Source organism: Euphorbia lathyris, chromosome 9, assembly GCF_963576675.1.
Source record: "Euphorbia lathyris chromosome 9, ddEupLath1.1, whole genome shotgun sequence".
NCBI classification, from domain to species: domain Eukaryota; kingdom Viridiplantae; phylum Streptophyta; class Magnoliopsida; order Malpighiales; family Euphorbiaceae; genus Euphorbia; species Euphorbia lathyris.
The window spans coordinates 34,580,661-34,594,064 of NC_088918.1; the positions used below are offsets into that span (position 1 = coordinate 34,580,661).

Here is a 13,404-nt window from a genome sequence, read left to right on the forward strand (position 1 = left end):
AACATATACTTCCCAGGTCAACCTCTCCTTTTGTAGCAATAAGTAATATCTAAAAAGGAATAGTAAGATACTTGAACTGAACGAGTACCTGGGCTGGGTGCTTTGGCAACAAACTGTAATACCAATACTGGCTCCAACGAAAAATGGCAAAGCTCTACTTGAAATAATAACTAATTACAGATATACATACAACTTGACCGTGAAATCACTCAAAATTGGGTTTAGTACTATATTTGTATCAAAATGTGGTTACAAGACCTATACCTAGCTCCTCAGCAAGTTCATCACCTACTGGAATCAGCGTCAAGAAAACAAGTAAAACAGCTGTTACGACAAGTGCTTTTCTCCATGTTCCAACCTCTGTCACGTCATTTAGGCATGCTTTTTCTGGAACCCTCTAAATGAACATAAATTAACAGTCATGTGAGGAAGAATTTATAAAAAGGGGCAACATTTACAGTTTAACCTTTTGGTTTCATTTGCATACCTGACATATCAATACATACAGTCCCCATGGAAGCGACAACGGTCCACCAAGCTGAAACAAGGTGCATCAGTACACTGCTTAAACAAAATAGCAAATGATTGTTGCTTTGAGGTTTTGTATCAAAATGCTAAACCAGAGACTAGGCATACCACTCCTAAACCAAGCAAGGTGTAAGTTGTCAGCCCAAACCCAAGTAGTGCGTTTTTCCCAAAAGCACCCTGCAATATTATGGAATCACCATGTCACGATTATTAGAGTAATTAAGGGGAGTACTTTAGGTATTATTTAGGTTGTTAATTATCTTGTTAATTAGTGTTTGATTGCTCAAATAGTTGTTATTTTAGAATGGTTTTACAGCTGTAAAAGCTGTACTATTCCAGCTGTAGGGATTTGTAAATGCTGCCACATCAGCAGTGGTTATTCCTATATAGGGTCATCCTTTTGTTATGTACGGCATTATCAGAAAATTATCAATGAAGTTTATCCTCCTTCTTTCTCTCTTCTTCTTCCCTAATTCTCTGTTCTACCTTATTTTCTATTCTTCTGCTTCCTTAAACCCTATTTCTTCTCTAATCTCTACAGTCAGAAATTCTAATCCTGACATTGGTATCAGAGAAAGCTTTCCTCCGCCCATGGAAGACTTTGAACATCAAATAGAACGTTACCGCTTGGAGTTTCACGAGCGGCAACAACGGTTTGATGAACAATGGGAACTACTTCGCAAGAAGCAACAAGAGAAAGATGAACAAGTCTGCAAATCATTATCAAACTTGGTTCAATCGATTCGAGAATTTCGAAGAGTTACAGATCCTTCTTCAGTTGCCCCCCAACTGTTTGATGAAATTCCTGAGAGGAAATTGGAGCTGGCAGATTCCTATTTGCAAGATAAAACAGATGCACCCCAACTGTTTGATGAAATTCCTGAGAGGAATTTGGAGTTGGCAGGTTCCTATTTGCAAGATAAAACAAAGAAAATGGTGGAGCACACTACTATAGATGCAAATCAAGGTCAGTTTGACAATCTTACTGACTCTTATTTCATTAACCAGTGGAAACCTAAAAACCGATATGAATCAAGATTATATCAAACCATAGATTTCTATAAGCCTGCTACGTTTCAGAACATTCATCTCAAGGATGTGAGTGAGGCTCCTAAGCCCAATCCTACATTCATATCTCCCCTGGTTCCAAAGCAATGGCCCCAAACTAACCATTCCTACCACAAAACCTCAACCCAAAAGACCCCAAACAACCTAGAACCTCACCCCAGTTTCATATCACCAATCATCACTTCACCTTGGTCCCAAAACACCCCAAACAATCTGAAACCTAACCAAATCCTTAGAAATCCAATGACTACATATTCCTCAACTGTTTCTGGCATGAATTCAGCAATAAATGGTGTTATTCATGAAAAAAATCGACGTCTGCCAACAGAGAAGTATCGCAAAAGAAATCAAGCTATTCCATCCCGTGTAAAGGGTGCTATTGTGATTGGGAGGTATGAGTTTCAGCCCCAACAAATTAAGACAAGAGAGCCGCAACAACAGCTACAAATGCAGCAGTTGCAACGAAGGGACCCTAACCATCCAACTCTTACCGGGTCTATCAATACAAGAGATCCTAAGGACATCAAAAGGAAGACCAACTTGGACCCATCTCAGAAGAGTTCACATATGGATTCTTCATGCATCTATGCACAATCAATTTTACATTCCAAGTCTGGATTATGTGACATCCCAGTTAATTAAGAATGGCTTAAAGGGGGGAGCAATTCCATTGGTGAAGCTAATGGATGAGGTCTCAGGAGCCGTTAGCATCTTAGTGATTCCATGGTTCATACTTCAACACTATATCTTTATTGAAGTTTCTTTTCACAGGGAAATACATCAAGCACTAATGGAGTTAGGGGATAAAGACCCTTATTTTGTTGGTTTGACTTCCAAGATCATAAATGCAAGATTAGGAGCTGAGCTTTCTAAAAAATGTAGAGAGCTGGCCATGCACTTTGAGAATCAAGTGATTAGTGGTGGTGTGCTTGCATATACCCTTTTGGGCGTTGATTATGGTGAAGGTAGTGGAGGTTGTGCACTCCTAAAAGTTGAGCTGCGTAGACGATGGAATGGTGCAATGCTTCCTTATTGGGTTTTTGACATGACAATGAGGAGTGTTGGAAATGCTCTTCGGGAACCTTTTGCTGATCCGTTGTATCTCCAATACATATGGAGTCTTGATTATATCGTTGCCTTGCTCGTTGCACTTAATGGTTCTTCAATGGATAGGACTTACTTAGGTATCACCATTGGGAAGCTTGTTTGTTTAACTCACTGTGCTGGAGCATTCCCAACAGATCAGAGCACTATTGATGACTTCTGTCAACATGTCCTTAAATGTTCTACATCTGATGACTGTCATTTGTTGTCATTTTATCACGGAGGGACATTAAAACAAACAGGATTGAGTCATTTTTCACCTATTAGTGGTTACCATGCTGGAAGAGACATGACATTGACTTTGAATGTTGCACGGTTCAAGTACCCTCCACATTGTGTTCTTGTACAACTTTTTTGGCAAGCTATGCATAAAGTTGATGAGGCAACTATGCAACACAGAGGACTTATGCTTATATCAAGACCTTACGTTGAGCTGGGGCTGCTTAATACCATGAGCTGCGAACATGAGAGTTGGGCTAGTGTTGCAAAGTATTTAGTGGATGAGGGTCCTCTTCTCTTAAAGTTAGGAGACGTGAAAGACATCTCCAACTTGTTCTAAGTAGTTTTTACATCTCTCCCATCATATTTTGGAGAATTTATTACGAGGGTTGCAGAAGTTCGGAGACAAGAAGATAGTGGTATAAGTGTAAGCCAAGAGGAAAGGGGAAAGCTTGCTATCAAGGAACAAATGTTAAAACAGGTGCAAGAAGCTAGACTTTTTAAACATGCAGCTGGATTTCTGTCTTCAGCAAATTCATGTTGCAGTGACATGCCAATTCTGAGTCAAGAAGATGATCTTCCTCCTATTGTTGCTAGCGTCTGTTGTCAAGGGGCAAAGATTTTGGCAGGGAAGTCTGGCTCTTCAAGTCACTGCTGTAGTAAAACGTGCAAGAGATGCATAACGACCAATGGAGACAAACACGTTCCTTTGCTTGGGTTTCATACTACTTGTTTTGGGCTCTTTCTCATCTCAGAGATCATTATATGGCTCTCCTATGGGAAGAAGATTTATAACAAATCATCATGGTTGTTATGGAAATCCTGCCTTTGTTGGTGTGTCGAATCCTCGATGTCACTTGGAAGGACTGGTCTCCAAACTTTCTACATTCTTGGGGACAAGAATGTTCTTAAGGAGGGGGTATTGTCACGATTATTAGAGTAATTAAGGGGAGTACTTTAGGTATTATTTAGGTTGTTAATTATCTTGTTAATTAGTGTTTGATTGCTCAAATAGTTGTTATTTTAGAATGGTTTTACAGCTGTAAAAGCTGTACTATTCCAGCTGTAGGGATTTGTAACTGCTGCCACATCAGCAGTGGTTATTCCTATATAGGGTCATCCTTTTGTTATGTACGGCATTATCAGAAAATTATCAATGAAGTTTATCTTCCTTCCTTCTTTCTCTCTTCTTCTTCCCTAATTCTCTGTTCTACCTTATTTTCTATTCTTCTGCTTCCTTAAACCCTATTTCTTCTCTAATCTCTACAGTCAGAAATTCTAATCCTGACACACCACAACAAAATCATCAATCATGGTCTATGTTTCAGTTCTAGTATCTTACTATCTTAGACTATGTTGTCAACACTTAACTTGGTGTTTTTTAGGTTTAATATTATGTTTTTATGCGATTTTATCTAGTTTGTGTGGTTATAAGTGCGTGTTTTAGTTCATCCTAACTTGTGCCTTAACTACTAATACTAATAGTAATACAGTATTAATGCCAATAATATCAAATATTGAAAGTTAGATTTTTTATCTACTTTTTTCATTTTCTGCACGTTCTGTTCATCAGGCGCGTGCCTGCGCCTTTAACAACTACGCAAGCTTCAATAACGCTTGCCTAGAGAGAGTAAGAGTACCTGCACGGCTCTTCCGCCATCAAGGCACCCCACTGGAAGCAGATTAAGAGCTGTTGTAGTTAAGCCACACCTATGAGAGTCATTTACGTGGTAAGTACATTTGAAATGGATAAACAGAATCAAGAAAGTATGAAGCAAGGTAACTTTACCAGCCTGCAATTACTAGAGGATGAATGGGAACTGTTGCAGCGTGCATTGCTCTGCACATCAAAACAGGCAATTAATTTATTACTGAAGATCCTGCAGACGATATATGCTAGAGTCTGGAGGCAGTACTAGACATTCTCTAATTACATACTAACACTTCTATTTAAAGTTATTGGCACACAAGAGAGACATACGCAAAACCAAGAGTTGCTCTGCTGATAAGTCCAAGAAGCAAGGAACCTTGAAACAGCATGCTAGGAACCTGCACCAATTCTCCAGACATGGTTGGATTTGATGAGAGCAACAGACCAACAGCAAACATTGAGACAGAGAGCGCAGCACCAGCAAAGGGACCAGCAAGTGAAATGTCAACTTTGGTTGCCCGGTCAGGAAGAATAGACTTAAACTACAGATTAAAATTTGGTAGTCAGTAATATATTAATTCAACTGCCTGACTTTTGCGCCAGAATAAATTATGTAAATATTAATTCAATTCTGATCTTCTCCTGCAAATAATTAACCTGAGTAACTGCACCAAAGCTTCCAAGGGTGATGTTAGGAATGAAGAAAGGAATGCTTAGCTTTACTTTCTTTGGGATAGCAACTAGAAAGTGCCCAACTTCCTGCATACATATCAGCTTCATCACATCCAGATAGAGACTACAGGAAACATATTAAAGTAAAAAAGGCTTAAGTGGCTGATTTTGAAATATTTGTTTGGGAGATGACTAACCCATATATAGTAGACAAAAATTCTCAAGGATAAGCAGAACTAAGAATATCTGAAAACATGTGGATCAATTATGCTCTCACTCAAAACTTGCATGGGCTTTTACTAGTAAGCAACTGAATATGGATGCACTTTCAAGAATCCGTAGGTTTCGTCCGATGCCAATTAGACCAAAACGGAAGTGCTTATATTTAACCAATTAACTTACATAATCATGAACTGGTTGGAATATGAAAGGTTTAAAGGAGCAGCAAATATCACATTGTGGATAATATAGCACCCTATTATTGTTTTATCTTTCCTATCAACCATGGCCATTATTTATCGTTCTGTTCTACATTTTCTTATAGAAGTGGAATATGACACCATTTAGACTACATATACGATGATATTTTTGCCTTCATGACTCTTAGAATACTGACAAGCCTAAAAGCAGACTTGAATAATTACTGTATACTGCAATAGACTTCTGAAAAGAAATATGCATGGCATATGCAAAACCAGAACTTACAGAATATTTGCTTACATGAAATAAAAGAATTCCCAAAATACCATAAGCTAAGGGCAAAGCTGAGTCCACAAATGGGATGAATAATTCCATATCTGGCGGTTGACTGGCATTTGGATCTGTAAAGTACTTGACTACCTCAGGAGGAAGACGATTGATCTGTCGGGACACATAGAATCACTAAATGAAAGTATGCAAATAGTGATAAACCATAAAAACAAGCACAAGACACGAAAAGTATGTGCATGTATACCAGTCCAAGATATCAATCTCGTGATAAAACAATTAAATATTGGCAATTTGCTCACCTGAGATGCAATTCCTAATTCCACAGACGAGCCAATGGTTAAAAGAAACAACAGAAGAGCAATCACATATTGCCAAAGTGTTGTTGGCCCTGGTTCTGAGACCTCTTTCCGTAGCAAACCAAAGCTAACACGTGGCCCGCCACGGGGATCTGGTCCTTCTGAATTGGGTTCTTCCACCATGAAAAGATTGTATTTATTACCAGCAACTTCAGCCAGCAGATTTTGCAGCTTGGCAAACACATCTTCTCTCTTTCCTCTTAAATTACCAAGGAAAAGAATGCCCTCGCCAAAGTCCCCAAATGGCTCTTCTTTAGTTACCCAAAAGGTCGTATAGCCAAAAAGTTTTTCCTTGATAAGCTTTACATCAGTTGGATCAACCTTCTCAGGTCCAAGAAGCTCCAACAATTTAAAAGAATCAACTTGGAAATTGTTGTAAGGTGGACCAATTGGAGATATAGTAGGTGGCTGAAGAAGGAAAACTGATACATTAAAATCAGTCATCATATGCTGTATTTGGCACAAGTATGAATCTTTTTATCCAAAAACTACATCTTCAGAACACCTATAAGAGATGGTTGCAGACTCTGGATTGGTTCAAACTTGCTGCCTTATTGGCCTACTTTGTGTTCTTAAAAATTCATTATCCAAAGAGCACTTCGGATTGAATAAGTAAAAGCTAAACTAATAGCATTGGCGCAACGGTAAAACGTTGTTGTCGTGTGACCGAAGGTCACGGGTCGAGTCTTAGGAGCGGCCTCTTGCCAAAAAAAAATGGCAAGGGAAGGCTTGCCCCCAGTACACCCTTGTGGTGGGACCCCTCCCCGGACCCTCGCTTAGCGGGGACGCGTAATGCACCGGGCCGCCCTTTTTTATAAAAGATCAAATAGACCGTGCCTTAAACTGATGAGAACTTCAATACACAAACAAGAAATAAAAAAAATGTTGATTTTTACTTTTTAAAGAAATGCTCATAGGTATTTGAGCAACAGAGATACATTCCAATCTTTTCACTATGTATAAAAAGAAACCAACACATTAAATCCGTTTGATTCATTCTAGTAATAGACATTCAAGATTTCCCACTCAGAATAGACTTGAAATTTTCTTCTTCCACTTAATCAGAACATAGTTCCACATATTAGCATAAGCATATGATATTAAACATAAATTTGCCAACACCTACATACATGTGGTTGTGTGCCTGAACAGATGTTTCTATAATCGGAGATACTTCAGCAAGCAAAAAGAACAAGGAAAAGAAAACAGATCATAATTTTGTGCAACCAAACACACCCTTTGTTAAGGATTAACTGCATTTGTTAAAAATTCCGAAAAGTCCAGCTAAAAAAACTGAAATAAATTATGCAAAACTAAACTTCTCACAAGAAGAAGGAAAGCAATGTACCTTTGAAGAAGCAGAAGCAGTAGTAGGAGCCTTATCCGACCCAAAGTCATTGACGCCTCTGCCCTCCTTCTCATCTAGCGATGCCGTTTTCACATTAGAATCTTTCGTAACATTCTCATTCTCATTATTATTACTATTCTCTAAATCGCCATGGCCGCCATTGTTAGTACTAAAACATCTAATTCTATTAAAATAGATAAAAGAAACTTCCCGCCTTGAAATTCCTTTACACAAAAAGCAAGAGGTCGTCATCATCTTCTTCTTCTTTCTGAGGTCAAACGATAGAGTATTCTCCCTGAAATTGTTGCCAATGGTGGCTGAACGAAGTCTCAAATTCAAGGCACTAAAACTACAGCTGGTGAGAGTTCCCATCCAATAAAAAAGAAAATTATAATAAAATTGAAGAGAAAAGAAGAATTTGTTAAGCTTTTTGGAGAAAATCCGTCTAGATTAAACTGCCGTCGAACAGAGGAGAGGGGGAGAGAGAGGGGGACGCACTTGAGCTTCCTCTGCCCCGTGTGGTAGTATATCTTCTTCACCGGATTTTGTCCAACTATCTGTTTTATTTTCTTGCATTTTTTTTATGGGTTTTGATAGGGCTGCATATAAGCATTAATTAGGAATATTCCTTTATGTTTCCAATATTTTGTATTGGACACAGAGCAAAATATATTAATGTAAATCTATTAATTATTTAATACTCTTTTAACTCATTATATACTTACAAAAAAGGTTTAATCCACGCCTAAAATCTATCAATTCATGAAAGCATTTCAAAAAATAGTTAATAGATTTCAAAATATAAAAAATCAATATAAAAAATTGTAACAAAAAATCAATATGAAGTAGCAGCACACCATAATAACATATATATTTCAAAATATCTAATAATGGATTCAAGTCTAAGAAATTTATATATACTATATTAATAGTTCAAATAATATTAAAATGTTGCTAATTAACCATTCTCTTGGCCTCTTGAATCATCTGTCAGTATTTCTTTTCGCAACCACCTGTCAATAATATATCAAATAATTACGTAAAGACAAATAGTTGATTAAACCATAAAATTAAAGTAAATAAATATAAATTCATTACCTAAAACTTTAAAGTAAAAATTGGATTTAATCCTAAATCAGCTGCAGTTTTTTTTCTTCTTCTTCTCTGATGCAAATGAAACACCCTCATCCATAGAATTTAAAGCAGAAATGTTTTCTTTATTAGGACATGTAGGTTTGGTGTGACCGGATTGTTTGCAAACGGAACAACTCTTAGTCTGTTTCTTCCCCAATTCTTTTCCACCCCTCTCACGCTTCTTTTTAGGACGACCTTTTGTTTTTGATTGAGGAGGACACAAAACATTACTATCTCCACCTCCAAGTGCATTGTCTATAGGAATACATTCTTCTTCCAATAATAAGTCATCCTCCGCTTCTCCAGTATTACCAGTTACTTGCAACGTGTCATGACGCCACCGTATAGGTAAATAAAAAGATGGAATCTCAAAACAATCATTATGGAAGTATACTCGTAATATATGACAACAAAGAATGCCCCAAAACTCAAAATTTTTGCAACTACACCATGTTGTATTTCCATCCCAAAAGACTTTATGTAGTCTAGCATCATGCCCCTCAAAATATCTTAGCACGAATTCATTCTCTTCAACATGAATAATAGAATACATAATACTCCTTGCAAATTCTTCCTGAAACTTTTTGAAAGCATATGGTGTAAAGACTTCAAAAGCTTGTTTTTCTAATGGTGACTTTGTCTTTAAAGAAAGAGGTCTAAGAGTAGCAACCACATTATTGCGCAAATGTTCTTGACTAATTTCTTGAATAGCAATGTCCACCTGAAATAATTTTTAAAAGCACCTCAAACTAAATTAGATGCACGAAAACAAAAAAATAACAAAACTAAGTGTAGAGCTATCCTACAGAAAGTTACTCTAAGAAAACAAAAGTTGTTATCATATAGGAAAAAATTCAATGAAATTAAAAAATTTAATTCTTAAGAAATATATAAAATAAACCTGTTTCATGAAATCTGTCAAACATATATGAGAAGAAACAAATCTCTTGATGAATGCATTTATGCTTTCTGATCTTCCAGTAGTTATCATCCCTCCAAAAAAATAATCACGAAGATAAGCCGGTGCCCAATAATATCTTACTTTGTGCAGGCCATGAACATGCTTATTATCTTGCAAATTATATTTTTCCACCATTAAAGACCAATTCAATTCAAACTCCTCGGGTACAATCATCTTATACAGCTTGTAGAAATCACCACACCACTTTTGATAGTCGTTGCGTAAAAGTGCAGCAAACCAACAACTAAATTTTGAAGTAATATGCCATACACAAAAGCAATGTTTTGTGGTTGGCATTTCAGTTGAAATTGCTTCAGACATCCAAGGATCTTGATCGGTTATGATACTCTTCGGTGGTTTCTTCATGATATTAACAAAAGTCTGATATTTCAAAATGATCAGAGATATTATATTTAATCAAATAATTACCAAAAAAAAATTAAAATTTAATTTTTATAATGATCATAATCATTCACGTCAAATAAGATTAATCACATGCTCAACACAAAACAAATTTGATGAAATGAAGCTATTGCAAAAAAAAATCATGTAAACTACGTAGTAGTATTGTGTAAAATAATATATACCACATCTAAAACAAAACTTCCTTAACCAATATAACAGTAGAAATGAAAGCAATTAACTCAATTTTATGAACAATATTAGGTGTATATACATGTATACATGAATATAACTAATGAGCTTGACGTTATTATAAGAAACAAAATCTTACATTCATTAACCACTTAAAAGTAGATGTAGTCTCATTGCGAAGGAGTGCGCAACCGAACAAAATTGTTTTTCCATGATTGTCAACACCAACAAAAACTCCACAAGGCATGTCATATGCATTGACTTTGTAGGTGGTGTCAAAAACTACCACATCACCGTACTTTTGGTACCAATCAAAACTTTAAGCTTCACACCAAAACAAATGTTCTAGCCTCCGTTCTTCATCCAATGTAAATGCGTATTGGAACTTTTTATCATTTTGATTTGCAAATTTCATATATTCAATAACATTCTTTGCATCATCGACTCCAAGCATTCTCTTAACTTTACTAAAGAGATTGCGAATATCTCTATCAAAAAAGGCTAGCTCACCATGTTTAACATTTTTTTGAAGCTCCACGACCCGAATTATCTGTCTAATGGACAGTCCAGCTTCCTTGTATAGCATAATTTGTTTTTCATCTTTGAGAGTGATAGTGCGATTTGCTGGAAGAAACCGTAAACCTTCCATTGACAACATATCGTGATTGTGTTCTTTGACAAATATTGTGACATGCCATTCTTCTGGAAATATTTCAAAACACATTTTTAGAGTAATACGCATATGAGCCGGGCAATCACACCTTGAAGATCCCTTGTTTCGTTGAGACTTGGACAAGTCAACTAATTTTAGACGTGGTTTTCCACCACGATAGCAAAGAAAATCACGTCTAACCGTCCTTCCATTTTTAGTGTCTGAACGATCTTTACGAGCTGTAAATCCATGTCTTTTTGCATAATTATTATAGAAGCTAAATGCCTCTTCTTGGCTTTCAAAGGTTTGCCCAATAAAAGGTTCATCCTTTTCTTCCTTAATTGGAGATTCAATCTCTCTCTCTTCAATTGGAGGTTCATTCAAATCAATGTGAAGCATATGAGAAATCTGAGTTTTTTTAGGTGTTATTGTGAGAGGTTTTAAGGTCTAATGGTGAGAGTATTTAGGGCGTAAGAAAGAAGATGGTTGGTGGGAGTTTTAGAATGAAATTCTAATTAATTAAATAATTTTTATATCCAACTCTTCTCTGTTTTTTAGGCATGAATTAAACCCTTTTTGGTAAGTGTAAATAGTTAATAGTTGTGTTTAAAAGTCCAATACAAAATATTGGAAACATAAAGGAATATCCCTTTATAATTAATACTTATATGCAGCCCTAAGTGCTGCATATATCAAAACCCTTTTTTTATTTATATTCCCAACTTTGCTCATTTTAATTCTAGGACTTTTTTTAAGAAAAAATATATATTAAACTTTAAAAAAGAATATATATATTGCATTGGACAAATAAAATTTGGTGGTATGTCTCACAATTTCATAAGTTTTCACATAGAATAGGTAATTTTAACGAGATCGTGAACTACAACATTCGCGAAATGACTAATAAATTTAACACTAACATCATTCAAACGAAGAAAGCAAAAAATTATGGTCTTTTAAAATAAAGTAATATACTGAGGATATTATCTAAAATGTTCAACTACTATTGCTGCATCGGTTTCAATCAAACAATTATTCATTGTCCAATAGTGATGTTACTTCTCTTTTTTTTTTTAAATCGTCGAAACTTCTTAAATTATTTTTTGTATTTTTGCAATCTTTTTGTGAATTTCTAAGAATTGAGCTTGTGAACTTGTAAGGTTTTTAGTATTTTTATTAGTACTAGATTGGGATTTAATGTCTTTTCTTCAAATTCATTTTTTTTATTCTCTTCTCAGTATTTTTCACATGGACCTTGATGACCATATGAATTTGGTCATTCACCGTTAGATGTGGCTGATTAAATCTAAACCTTAGGATGCTTTGAATCTTCATCTTAGGATTTTAATCAGTCTACATCTAACAGTGAATGACCAAATTCACTGTGGTCATTAGGGTCCATGTGAACACTACTGATTCTCTATGTTAATAAATTGGTTATTTTGAGATTCCTTTCTTTTTTTTTTCAGATTGATCGTTTCATTAATAAGAGTGTATCTCATTTGTGTTCTGCCCATGATTTTCTTTTTCGACTTTTTAATTCAAAAGATGTTTTTCTTTTCTTCGAATAGGATGAATTGAGGTTCATTCCATGCTAACAGAACCAAATGATTGAATGTATCTAGAAAGAAGACTCCTCTATGGGTACATGTGTTGGGGGATGATCCCTAGCAGAAGCTCCAATATTAAATTCGATTAGAGAGAAGAAGTGTAGAGACAAAGTAAGACGTAGTCAATGTCCCTAAATGGTGGAAAGATACCTCTTTTTATAGACTCTTGCATATCTTGTGGAAAAGACTAACATACCTTTTATGAGGCGGTTTGGAGTGGCATGCGTGACCCACACATGTGAGATAAATTCTGGATCTGGATGCCTCATGTTGGGGCTTAAGTAAATCTCTCTATATCAACTCTTAAAGTAGAGATCTGAAGTTCGAATCTTAGTGTATGTAATAAAAATATAATTTGGAAAGAATCCATAAAGTGTTTGACGAACCTCGAATCGAATAGTTTATTTAATTGTTCTTTCTTTTGGATCAGGATTGTTAAAGTGGGATATAACACGTCAACATGGAACAGATTATTTTTGTAAAGCATGTTATCCTGTTAAAATTTTACAGATTATAAAACACGAAAGACTTAAAGCATCAGAAGCAACCCAAACTTGACCTAAAAATCAATTTGTCTATGAACTTATAAAATGTCTTATTAACCACCTGATCTTACTTAAAGTTACATATTAATCATCTGAAATTGTTTAGAGTAACCTATTGACCTTCTAAACTTGTTTAAAGTAACCTATTGACCTTCTAAACTTGTTTACAGTAACTTATTAGCTTCCTAAACTTATTTTAAATTTTTAATTTATCCAAATCCCCTATTGTTCTGTCACGTGGACTTAGAGAA

General features: G+C 35.7%; 1 protein-coding gene and 1 pseudogene across 1 annotated transcript; one reads left to right on the plus strand and one right to left on the minus strand.

Annotated features, from left to right (window-relative positions):
- Positions 1-128: 128 nt before the first annotated feature.
- On the minus strand, positions 129-8,229 carry LOC136206107 (probable zinc metalloprotease EGY1, chloroplastic). The gene is made up of 10 exons (XM_065997033.1): positions 7,658-8,229; positions 6,253-6,717; positions 5,963-6,103; positions 5,228-5,329; positions 4,901-5,112; positions 4,709-4,759; positions 4,560-4,629; positions 637-705; positions 488-538; positions 129-397 (listed from the first exon to the last, which is right to left on the minus strand). Exons 1-10 carry the CDS (start codon positions 8,027-8,029, stop codon positions 239-241), a joined length of 1,692 nt encoding a protein of 563 aa, XP_065853105.1. The 5' UTR covers positions 8,030-8,229; the 3' UTR covers positions 129-238.
- Positions 2,610-4,200, plus strand: LOC136206108 (glutathione gamma-glutamylcysteinyltransferase 1-like; annotated as a pseudogene).
- Positions 8,230-13,404: the final 5,175 nt, after the last annotated feature.

What these genes read in the sequence shown, in the direction of transcription:
- LOC136206107 (XM_065997033.1), bottom strand. Translation starts at nt 8,029, where the DNA reads ATGGGAACTCTCACCAGCTGTAGTTTTAGTGCCTTGAATTTGAGACTT. An exon ending in CCTTGCTTGGTTTAGGAGTG is followed by an intron (nt 539 to 636) that starts GTATGCCTAGTC and finishes ACCTTGTTTCAG; the next exon opens with CTTGGTGGACCGTTGTCGCT. An exon ending in TGTATGTATTGATATGTCAG is followed by an intron (nt 398 to 487) that starts GTATGCAAATGA and finishes ATGTTCATTTAG; the next exon opens with AGGGTTCCAGAAAAAGCATG.